This window comes from Epargyreus clarus, unplaced genomic scaffold (assembly GCF_041222505.1).
Source record: "Epargyreus clarus isolate Ecla_fem2 unplaced genomic scaffold, WU_Ecla_fem_2.2 ptg000026l, whole genome shotgun sequence".
Lineage (NCBI taxonomy): Eukaryota > Metazoa > Arthropoda > Insecta > Lepidoptera > Hesperiidae > Epargyreus > Epargyreus clarus.
This window is the reverse complement of record NW_027332233.1, coordinates 14,067,566-14,080,546: the sequence shown is the minus strand read 5'-3', so window position 1 is coordinate 14,080,546 and position 12,981 is coordinate 14,067,566. Positions and strand designations below refer to the sequence as shown.

General features: G+C 34.8%; 1 protein-coding gene across 1 annotated transcript in view; it reads left to right on the top strand.

Annotated features, from left to right (window-relative positions):
• NOS1 (nitric oxide synthase 1) overlaps positions 1–12,981 on the top strand; it is a 50,725-nt gene that overhangs the window by 33,909 nt on the left and 3,835 nt on the right. The window contains exons 3-15 of the mRNA XM_073088340.1: positions 425–587; positions 3,608–3,699; positions 4,610–4,751; positions 5,971–6,110; positions 7,621–7,795; positions 8,973–9,154; positions 9,559–9,673; positions 10,763–10,990; positions 11,299–11,403; positions 11,524–11,600; positions 11,854–12,008; positions 12,125–12,354; positions 12,632–12,877. Of these exons, the coding sequence (XP_072944441.1) occupies positions 425–587; positions 3,608–3,699; positions 4,610–4,751; positions 5,971–6,110; positions 7,621–7,795; positions 8,973–9,154; positions 9,559–9,673; positions 10,763–10,990; positions 11,299–11,403; positions 11,524–11,600; positions 11,854–12,008; positions 12,125–12,354; positions 12,632–12,877 (2,050 nt within the window). The remainder of the gene's footprint in view (positions 1–424; positions 588–3,607; positions 3,700–4,609; positions 4,752–5,970; positions 6,111–7,620; positions 7,796–8,972; positions 9,155–9,558; positions 9,674–10,762; positions 10,991–11,298; positions 11,404–11,523; positions 11,601–11,853; positions 12,009–12,124; positions 12,355–12,631; positions 12,878–12,981) is intronic.

The window sequence follows — 12,981 nt, the reverse complement described above, 5'->3', positions numbered from 1 at the left end:
AAGAATGCAAATTAATTTTGTGTACATTGTTATATTTGTTCGGTATCTGTATTTTATATACTTGTGAACATTTTAACTATCTGTGTGGGTTCAACTTGTTGCGTATAAATTACTTTTTAAGGTAATATACGTATTTTTAAGTCACTATTTCGCAAGTGTAATAATAATAATCAAAGGTAAATCTATGTACCTACTTATGTACCTAAATAATATTTTAAAAGCATTCGTATGTAAATACCTGATGAAATTACCTGCTTTGGGTATGAGTTATTTTATTTTATTATTTATTTTCCATTTCCATTTTACATTTATTTAAATAATATTTTAATTATACGTAGTAATTTAAATACATATAATTTACATTATATTTGATACTAACTACTCTGGTAACTTTAAAAAATATTGAAATCTATTGTCTTTGTAGGGAAAACTCCGATGCACACCTGGCAAGACTAGACGAAGTACAGAAGGAGTTGAAGCAAAGTGGCACATATCAACTGAAGACTCCCGAGTTGGTGTTCGGAGCGAAGCTGGCGTGGCGGAACGCGACCAGGTGCATTGGCAGGATACAGTGGAAGAAATTACAGGTATGTTGTGTTAGATACAGGGTTCTCTGAGACTGAGGAGGATTTGAGTAAACTTGTATGGCTCGTAAATATGTAGTATATGTATATATCTTTAAGATTACGAGGGAGATAATATAAATAATCTCAGTTCAAGTGACAATAATTTCCAATAACGGATAGGCGGATTCGTAAGCCCCTGGACTAACATTTCATCACTATAATAAATATTTAAATCAATATTATATTATTCTCTAACTATGTACCTAATATTACACTTACGACACTGATACCGTAGGAACTGATAACTATTAACCTAAAAATGTTTGCTAATTTAGAAAACAAAACAGAAGTGCTCAAGCCGCTTGTTATAAGTTTGTTATATTCCGTATATTCCGTAAACTACCGTAGTACGTACGATATTAAACTAGATATTCCTACGCTATCCTATTAATTTACGATCATCTCCACAGACAAGTAAATGCGCTTGACAGCAAAGATGCAGCCCGGTCTATGAAGAAGACAGCATACTTTATTAATAGTCTCGTATAACACCGTACTTTATCCATGTTTAACTTGCTTGGACTATAAATTACAGTCTAAGGGGACATTTAGCTCGTAGAATTATTATACCCTTCATGGATTATTATGACGGATTATGGTTATACTTTGAATGTATGAAGGAGATTGTTTAAGCTGAAATAGTTCATAGTTGATTGAAACATTTTTATGCCCCCCATCAAGGTATCAGTATTTTGCTTAAGTGGATTTTCTGTATTTAAAACACCACTTAAGAATTCCCTTGAAATGTCATGAATACGTGTAATGATAATAACATAAACATCTTATTATGTTAACCATTTAAGTTCACTTTGTCGGGAAACATCTAGAAGTTTTTCAAATGTCTAATGGTTACCGTGGCACTGTCCGAGGATGACGATTAAATCTTAACAACATGTACACAAGTAATCACACGTACAAAGCTGTACTTCTATGGCGTATTTAATAAAAAAACTGCGTACATCAACGTGCATGAAGTGAAACTATATAGAAATAAAAAATACAAATTTATTGGTACGTATCGTATCGGACCATCGGACTGGACCCTACTGTAACGATATCTTACCGCAATAAAAAAATAAATATTTAAAATCACTGTTGGTAACCTAAAGGCGTTTTTTTTACTAGGTACCTTCAAACCTTCAAAAGGTACCCGACGTTATGGGAGTGACGTATGTGGGACTTTTACCGCACTAAAACCCCCGGTGGCCGTCCTCGGCGCTGCGTAGAGGACTCCGGGATCTCCAAAGGAATGCAACCGGAGTCCTCTTAGCGCATAGCCCCGTCGGGCTCCGCCCAGGTGAGCTTATCGCTCGCCACACCGTCTGGTGTGTACAACGGTATGCGACCACGCATACAGCCGTCCTTCCCGGGGTCGCTGACGGGCGGTTCGAGCTGCCACTCTTGCCACCCGCAACCCCGAAATTCCCCTTTTGTCGCCTCTTACGACAGGCAGGAGATACCGTAGTCCTATGCTACTCCCGGATCTACAGGGAGGGATCTTATGTCAATTCTATTATAACATTGTTCGTACTACAATTTTTAAAGACTGGGAAATTATATCAGAAATATCGATGTCGAAATGCAATTCATGCATACAAAGTCGTTGGCAAATTCTACTACATGTAATACTATCTACAAAGTAACTGGAGAAGTGTGGGTGACTGTTTTTGCGGTGCCGTCTTGCTCCAATAGCCATTTAGAATGTATGAAAAAGATAATGCATACCATATATATAGAAAACTGGGCGCTTGGTGTATCGCGTTACGCATTACTAAGTTGAACCCCGCCCATTTGGCTAGCTTGCTGCAACCAAAGAGCTGTATACGATAATACGAATATGAATATAAGAGGGAATGGCTATATAATACTCTCTTTCACTAAGACACGTAAATGCTGATCACTATCATCGTTCCAAGGATTAAACGGGCTCAGTACCAATACTGTGGAGCTAAGAGAGCTTGATCCCTTGAATTTATCTGTTGATATGATTTAGTTTTAGTCCATAGAGCCACGCTAACAATATGTCACACACACTCATGGGCTTATTAAACCAATGGTTAAATATTACCAGTGGCGTAGGATGGGCTTGAGAAGACGAGAAAAAGCTCTTGAGAACTTGTTTTTCTTCCTTAAATACTAAACCGAGGTCCGAATACCCTAGAAACGCCCACGGGCCAACAGATCTTACCTTTATGATCTATAGTAACACTTTAGAATCATTAAGTCAAAGTGTTCACTTGACAAAGTGAAGACTGGTAAAACTGTTGAGTTTTACCAGTCTTCTAGGAAATTTAATGTAATATCAGTCAAAACAAAGTGTAGGCAGTACATAATTACAAAGAAAGTTGGACAAGTAGGCGTAAGGTGACTAGACAACATTTGTTAGCTCAAAACAAGCAAAGTTGTTCAAAACATTCTTCGCCACATGACAACTTTTAATGAGGACCTACCGCTAAGCGCTTTGTCGACTTTACGACGAGCACGTAATGAGATCTTTAAGGTTGTTAAATTAACATTTGCCTAAATTTAGTTTATTACCATTTGAGAGTTTGTATGAATATCTTACTCTTGAGAAACAATCATCATGAATGATATTTATATGAAGGTGATGGATTAAATTATAATCATGAAAGTCGGCTTTCGAACTGTAGAGAAAAGTCTAATAAACATTCGGCAGGTTGTTAATTATTGTAGACTGCTGCTTTAAATTATTAGAAGACTTATTCAGAATTTTGCTTGGAAGTTTACAGAAGGAAATCTGGCAAAATAGAGATTTAGCCTTAGCCTATTATTCCCAAAGTTCTTTAAAATCTAGATGACATTTAGATAATGTAAATTTATTTAAAAATAAAAATAAGAGACAAGATTCAATTAAAATATTAGCTTCTTAAGGTGAAGTAATAATCGTTTTGTTTGATATAAGCTTAAATAAAATGGCGACTCTTATGTGAGTGGATGCAATAAAGATATTATTTTTCCAGATTTTCGATTGCAGAGAGGTAACGACCGCGAATGGAATGTTCGAGGCACTTTGTAATCACATCAAATACTCAACAAACAAGGGAAATATAAGGTAATAATTCTATTTTCTTCCACATTCTTAAGGGCAAACTGATATATTATCGCACGATTATTTATTGACGACGGAAAATTTCGATGGATAAATTCCCCTTATTATTCCATGGTACACTTTTACGGCTCGTTTAGTCTATCGACGTGAATAAAAGAATAAACAAAAGAAGCGGGTTCGTAAGATGATGAAATTAAAATTCGCCCTGGAGTAAAATTAAACAAAACGTTTAAAAAGTTAGAAAAGATTAATGAGATCGGAGTTTTTGAGTTACGACATTCTTATAAGAATGTATATAAAGTACCTATTACTTGTATAATTAAGGAGTATAAAAATAGGATTTATGAATAATGAAAGCTAAAGGTTAAACTGTTTAATTGGTCGACGTTTATTTATCCTTAAAGGGTGCATTTAATTAGCCACTTAACTGGTAGTACCTTCTTGTACGTAGGGTGTTTTTTTTTTTTTTTTTAAATACTTTAGCATACTTGAACTTGATCATAGGCTATCATTAGCAACTTGCTATCCGTAACCGTATTATTATTGGCTTGAGTCTTATCTCCAATAGAGTTGAAATACTCTATAATTTGCGACGCCGCACCCTCACTTTTGCTTTATGTACTAGCAATGCAAGTATAAAATAATGGTTTACCTAATGTTTATCTATCAACAACCTGAGTTCTTCTGGAAATGGACCTTATGTACGTTATTATATGTTAGTCAATTTTATGATAATTTAAAACAGGCATCATTTAAAATTGCTATTAGTTGCAACGCAAAAATTTGCGACGTTCATTGCGTCGTGTAACCAGTATGCGCCTAATCGCATAAATAAGATTATAATCTTGCAGTCAATTACAAACAAACAACACCATTGTTCAATATTACTTAAACAACGGCATTTTCGTTTTAGATCGGCAATAACAATATTCCCACAACGCACAGACGGCAAACATGACTACAGGATATGGAACCCCCAGCTCATTAGCTACGCTGGCTATCTTCAATCAGACGGATCTGTGATTGGTGACCCCGGTCGAGTTGAGTTTACAGAGGTAAAGAGTTTTTACAGTTTTTGATGTCGTCTTGTCCCAAATACGATTTATTTTACGTCAATGCAATATGGTTCATATTGGAACTTATGGTTATCCATATTGCCCTCCGCTAATATATTGCCACGTGATGTATTTTTGTCAACGCAATATGATTCGTATTGGAACGTTTATTTATATTGATGTTCCTTTGTTTCAAAATAAAAGCCTCTGCAAAAAAATCGTGAAAAGATTATCGGATCGGATTAAGACATTCTGTTGCGTGTTAAACTATACACGATAGAACAACTTTATCTTTTATCTTGGAGATGAAGTGAATATAAATAAGAAAATGTAATTAATAAAAGGATACAAAACCAGAAACTTATGTAAGTATTTATATTTAATTATGCGTGTAGGTAAAGATAAGGTAAATTTAGCTGATTTTCGTAATAAATTCTAATCTAATTAATGACAGTTTGTTCTCATAAATATGCAATATCACTAAATAACAAAACAATGTAATTTTATACGATTAGCTAGAAATGATTCAAGGATCGCATATAAAAACTGTCACGAACGCAGAAAGCAAAGTGCAAAAAATCAAAGTGCATCTATTACGGACAATTGTATTGTAATCCGGATGAAACTGAATTTAATATGACTTAATTATGAAGGAGCTAAACGATTTATAAGTAACTATTACTTGGAAGAAATCCTTACGAATTGTTTCTAGAAAAATGGTCAAAATCATATTTTCCAAAAGTTATACGTATCTAAATGATGGCTTTAACTTTTTTTATATGATTGAAGTAGCAAACGCTCACATAGTTCACTTGAGAGTAAACGGTTAAATGGACGACTGACGATGGACATGTGAGACCAAATGGATATAAATCAGTGGTTATGAAGAGGATCACAGATACGTCACTACTTCTCATCAAAAATCGAAAACAAATTCATTCGAATCAAAATGGTCGCCTCATATGTTAATTAGCCGCCACCCACACCCTTTTATCGAAGCTTTTAACTGCTTTTATTACATAAAACCGGATTATTGATATTTTGTCTGTCGTACAGAAAAAAAATTAGCCCTGGTCTAAAGTAGGTAAATGATAGAAAGCCATTTCTTTCTGAGGTATAAGCAACATACATACATGCAATTGGAATTTCAACTTCTAAAGATAAACTGTAAATTTTAAACTATAGGCTTTAAGTTAATAATTAAATTGTTTTTCCTTAGGTTTGTATGAAGTTAGGGTGGAAACCTCCTGGTACAGCATGGGACATATTGCCGTTGGTACTCTCAGCTGACGGCAAAGATCCAGAGTTCTTCGACATTCCTCGCGAAATTGTCTTGGAAATCGAAATGGAACACCCTAAGTAAGTCATATTTTAACCTAATTTTAAATTACAAAGAAATAATTGTGACTGTTAAAAATTCATATTCATTCTAAAATAATTATTTGGTAATCACCTACGTTTCAAAAAGGACTTCAACATTTCGAATAAGTAATTAAATAATTTAGACACAGAACAGCGATTTTTTTACAAATTAATTATACAACAAAAATTGTAAGAATTTCGACAAAATAAATTGAAACTGCACACTTTTCTAAACAACTTCCCGATTCAATTTAGTTAGCTGCTTGCAATTTACACTGCATCTAACATGAACTGCACCTGATATTGACATCAACGGAACACCTACATTTTTACCGTTTACTGCTAACATTTCTTATTAAGTTTTTACTCGTATTTTGCCTTTGTACTTAGATTATTTTTGCATTATCCTGCTTTATGTTTTCCTTTTATGAATTAATCTAATCTAGGTATTTAAAATAATACGTACCTATACAATTTATAATCGGACATATTTCAACAAATCTTTGAGCTTAATTGTAGAGATGATTTTAGTGAGATTCCTTAGAATATTAAGTTCAACTACAGAATCTAGAAAATTTCGTGTATTCGTTTGAAGATAATATCTTCTTGAATAATTTAAACTCTCGCGCTTTTTGTACAAGGGAAGAGATGTCTCCATTTGTCCAAATTCATCTTGTACGGATGTATTTATTTTTGATCGACGTAGCGTAGCATAGAGACTTGACGATATTGACGAAGGGTTCCAGATTCGTACTCGGTGACACTTTAAGATATAGACTTTGGATTTGGATTTCTGTCCCGTTTCTAGTACTTTCCTACTTATTCTTATTTCGTATACTGTCGTGTCCATGACATTTATACAAGGAATTCTAGTCTGGGATCTTGGTAGTATAGAGCTCAATACATATTTACAAGATTTCAAACGTCTGTGAAGTCTACCAATACTCACTTGGCTATGGCCTAATCCTTCTCATTCTGGGAGGAGACCCGTGCCCAGCAGGGGGATAGTATGAAGATGAAGATGACATATTAACGTTGACATATAAAGTTCAAACATGTCTTGAAACAAACGCTATTTAAAAAAACGTACTATAAACTATGTGATTATTTGACTGACAAAACGGTGTGGTCTGAAGTAGCTCCAGATCCACATGTACCATTAGGTTAAGTTAGACATTGTAAAAACATTTTTTTTAAAGATGTGTATTATGGTTTTTTTTCGCCGCTTTTTCTCCATAACGAAACACCTTGTGAAGTGGTGGTAGTTGTATTAACAGTCGATATGTGCTCTGAAGAGCACCTATTTTGAATGACATGGGGCTCTCCAAAAAGGTGTAAAAAGAGCTCTCCTCCAAAGCCGGCGATGCATTGGCGACTCCTCTGGTGTTGCAAATGTCTATAAGCGACGGTGACTGCTTTCCATCAGGTAGCCCGTCTGCCTCATCGTTTAGGTATAATTTAAAAAAAATGATTTGATTTTGATTTGATTTGTAACTTGTTGTTACAGATATACCTGGTTCAAAGAGCTGGGTCTCCGTTGGTACGCGCTGCCCGCGGTGTCCAACATGAGCCTGGACTGCGGCGGGCTGGAGTTCACCGGCACCGCCTTCAACGGCTGGTACATGGGCACCGAGATCGGCTGCCGGAACTTCTGTGACGCTAATCGCCTTAATATTGTCGAGGTAGGATTTAATTTTAAACAAATAGATCTTTCATGAGATAGTCAGTTTGTAAATCAGGGATCGACATTTTCTGAACCTTTGCTCGTGATCCAATTGCGAAGAATTTGGACCATCTTTAAATATTTTCAGTAGTTGAATGATGTTACAATATTTTGAAGCTTATATTTGCTTAGGTTTTACTGTTGCCCATCCAGAGGACGAAGTTTTTCTATGCGAAAACCAAAGTTGTGAAAGTAACTCAGAAACGGAATGAACATTTTTTTCTTTTTATTCTTTCGTCCAAAGTTTTGCCTACAAAGGTTTTGAAAGGTAAAGAAAGTGCAAAATTCTAATAGTTAGGCATCAGGTAGAATTTTTAAAAACATAGCACAAAAGTATTATGAGAATAGTTAAGTTAAATAGTGACATTTGAAGATTCCTTCTAAATATACATAGAGCTGCACAATTTCTACGCTAATCGGCTTTACTTTGTCGAGGATGCTGGCTCAGGTCTTAAGTTCCTTTGTCGCTGTAACTTAGACCTTGCCCTTTGTAAGCGAACAAAGCTGGAACATAAGGCGATATCAGGACCCACAAGCGCAAGACACTTCACTACTTTATTCCAGTTTAAAATATACTAAGCCTTGAGTGCATCTGGGAACCAGTATTTGTGTAAATAGCATACCAGTTCTACCGTATCTTCTACTTTTGTTATTTTATTTCGCTTGGATTCTACTTTTACTGGTTTTATAACTAGATCCTGAAGAACTTTCGTAGTATCACTATATATTTCTACTAAAGTTTGGACTACTGTTGTACATAACACTTTTCTTAATACAAATAAACTGTACAGTTTATTTCCTTTATGCATTAGTAAATTTACTCTATCGATTTGATTATGATCATAGATTTTTTTAATATTTAACCTAACGATAAGGAAGACGGGCTACGTGAAAGCAGTCACCGTCGCCTATGGACATTTGCAACACCAGAGAAGTCGCCAATGAATCGGCGACTTTAAAAATTAAAAGATTAAGATTAAAAAGCTTGAGTCGCAAAAATGTTCATTATATTTTTGTGTAAACTCATAAGAATTGCACATATTAAATATGAACTCCCACAACAGTTATATGAATATGAATATGTTAAATAAAATTAAAATACTACGTAAAAATATACATAAGAACAAACATTCCAGGCTGTAGCTAACAAAATGGGCCTAGACACGAACTCCTACGTGTCTTTGTGGAAGGACCAAGCGATGGTAGAAATCAATATCGCTGTACTGCACAGCTTCCATAGAGAGAACACATCTATCGTCGACCATCACTCCGCATCTGAACAGTTCATTAAGCATTTGGACAATGAGAATAAAAGCAGGTAATTACATGTGTTACAAATATATTCAAATTATTTAATTATAGAATTATTTTAATTAATTATTTTGTGTTATTTTCATGATGTTATTTTATTTGTGTTATTTTATAATGATAAGTGCTCGTTTATATAGTCACTGCCTGGTACGATTGTATGAGTTAGCATAAAAAAGAAAAAGAACGCTCTGGACGTTTGAGAGCTGTATTTTGCGCGGGAATAATAAAAGTTGTAAAACTTCTCAGAAATAATCCACGAGTAAAATTTTAGAATGCCAGAACGTGTATGTTATCTGGTATCCAATAAGTAAAGTGAAAAGATTCGTACACAGCATTCATATGTACCAAGTACTGTCTGCGTTGAATTTATGAGCACATATGTATGAACTTATTAGTGTCTGTTGTTGACAGAGGGGGATGTCCGTCGGATTGGGTTTGGATCGTGCCGCCGATGTCGTCATCGCTCACGTCCGTGTTCCATCAGGAAATGGCCTTATATTACGTCAGGCCGTCTTACGATTATCAGGTATGTGGACATTGGTCTTTTCGATGTTTGTCGATTTTGAAATCATTCCATTCTTACTTTACGTAATTGTTGCATTTATCTCGTTGTAAATTTCTTTAACATTTATTACTGGTAGCCTTTTTAAACTTTGACTTTTTTGCACTTGCCTATAATAATGACTCATTTTTATTTTTGAGGTAAATTATGAATGAAATTCATATTTTTATATTAATAGGCCATTGGTCTATCGGTCCATTGGTCGATATTCGACCATATCATAATTTTAATTCCATTTTTTTATTGAAAACATAATACAATCATTGCATACAATAATTCCAGCTCGTCCATAATTACCACATAAAGAAAAATCAATTCTGTTTTTCAAATAAAAGCAACTGAGACTGACCTGTTTTGGCTTAGCCTATTTATATACATACATACACAATACATAGATTAGGCTAAAATATATAATTTGAAGTTGAAGTACAAAATGAGCAACAACTAAAGTTTCAAATATCGGCGCTCTGATGTAGAAATTTAGGTAACAAACCGCCAAATTTCCCAACATCAAATTTCATGAACTATCAATATGCTAACATGCTCCAATCTTGATAGTTGTGAAATTTACTGACAGTATAGCCTAGAATGTGTCGCTTAACTCAGTAGGAAGTATTTGGTGTAACTATTTAATGGACATCATTATCAACAACCCATTACTGTCCCACTGCTGGGCACGGGGCTCGTCTCATAATGAGAAGGATTAGGCCATAGTCCACCGCGCTGGCCAAGTGCGTATTGGTAGACTTCACGTACCTTTGAGATATTTTTTTTATAATTCTCTCAGGTACGCCGGTTTCCTTACGATGTTTTCCTTTACCACTTAGCAAGTGATAATTAATTCCTAATACGCACAAAGCTTTGAAAAATCAAAGGCCTGGGATTTGAACGACGGACCCCTCGGTCGAGAGACCGAGATTCTTAACTACTAGGCTATCACTGCATTTAATGGACAGTAAGTAATAAATCGTCCATAACTTTGAGAAGATTTTAGTGTAACTTCAACTTGTGCGACAATCCTTACAAAGCTACTTATACAAACAAACTTACCAGGAGCCCGCATGGAAGTCTCACCAATGGAGCAAGGCAGACGGCGACGCGACTCACAGAAAGTACCACTTCAAGCAGATCGCTCGAGCAGTCAAGTTCACTTCCAAACTGTTCAGCCGAGCCCTCTCTAAGCGCATCAAGGCGACCATACTATACGCGACGGAGACAGGCAAATCTGAACAGTATGCTAAGGAGCTAGGCACGCTATTCGGACACGCTTTCAACGCTCAGGTAAGTTTGCAGCAGGCAACTTACTAACACTTATGAAGACAGGCGTACGACTTTTCCACGCGACGGGAACAGGGAATCTACAAGTCTACAAAGAAACTGAAACTAATTCAAGATCTTTGTGTAATGTTGGAGCATCTTAGCGATTGCGTCTTTCTAATTACTTAATTAGGATTGAATTGAAGTAATGTATTTGATTTATCGAGATGATAATCTTAACCTATCAAATATGAGAGGAAATCTATGGCATAACAAAATTTTCCGGTACAAAAATGCAAACTTAATTGTGTTCTCCTTATTTTGCTCCATAGGTGCATTGTATGTCGGAATATGACGTATTTTCAATAGAACATGAAACACTACTACTGATAGTAACGTCTACCTTTGGAAATGGGGAACCACCTGCGAATGGTATGGTAAGTATTGGTTTAGTAATGTTTTTATTTTTCTCTATACTCTGATTTTATATTTTTTAACTTATAAACATTATATCTATGTATTATTTAAGGATCCTACTTAACTTCGATAATTTGCAGGATTTTGCTGAACACTTATTCCAAATGATGTATAACGAGCAAAAAAGTCAAGACAATCAAACAGGAGATAGCACTGGGTGGGTGATCATAAATTTAAATATTTTTAATTTAATTAAGAAACGAGTGGCGGCGTATTGTTAAGCGCGCCACTAGGACCACATAATGACCACGACGGCTCTAACAAGAGTGTAACGCTTAAGAAGAAACTTAATTTATTCTTTAAGATTAAAAGTAGTCGAAAAGATAATAATCAAAATATGTTTATTTTCAATTTCACTTTTTATAGTGCATCCTAAATGTGAATTAATATTTTTAAAATTGATATTTTAGGACGTTCAAAATGCCAAAATCCAGATCACTGATAAGAGCGAATAGTATCATGGCACCCAGTGTGGAATATAAGAAGCAGTTGTCGAGGATGGAGTCCAACAAAAGCGACAGCTACAGCTTTAAAAGGCAACTTTCAAGACTTGAATCGAATAAAAGTGAGTAGATTTGTTAGACCTTTTCAAGTATTTTTCGCTTTCTGCATCATTTACTTTTCTATGAAATGTAATAATAATAAAATATATTATTGTATAATTATTAATATCTGATTTAGGTAGTGTAGCCGGCACGTCATCAGCAGAGAACATCGGTCCCCTCAGTAATGTTTGTTACGCAGTGTTTGCTCTCGGATCCAGTGCCTATCCAAAGTACTGTAATTTTGGTAAAAACATAGACAAAGTTCTAGAAGACTTGGGAGGAGAGAGGCTTCTGGATGTTGTCTGTGGAGACGAGATTTATGGACAAGAGCAACAGTTTAAAGACTGGTCCTCTAACATATTCCGTGTACGTATGAATTTTATGTTGTCAATATCAAAATCAGATTTTTAATTGTACTATGTAATAGTACTGGATTTTAATGATTTTATTTCATATATATTTTTGATTAAGGTCCCTTTAATTCCTTTCTTTTTTAGTTTCTTTAAATATCGTCATAATTATGACCTCATTTTGTTTTAAAATATTTTAGGTCCTACTACATAGTACCTGTAAAACATTATAAAAATATACGATGTTTGTAATAAATTTAATTAATTTATAATTTATTGTTCATGCTCTTTAGGTGGCTTGTGAAACCTTCTGTTTGGAAGAGAACGAAATGGTGAAAGATGCAAACAATGCATTTGGACAGTTGCCTCTAACAGTGGAAACCGTGAGATTTGAAAAAACTGACAAAGTTCCAACTCTGAAGAGTGCACTTGAGACAAGTTTCAGGAAAAATATTATCACTTGTGAGGTTAAAGATAATAAACATTTAGGAGATTACTCTGCAGACAGAGCTACTATATTTATTGATATGGAGTCAAATGTAAGTGTATTTACATTTTAAACGAATCTTTCTTTCTCTCACTTTGTTATATAGTACAATTTGACCTATAAATATATTTTATTTAACAAAAAAACTTTTTAAGT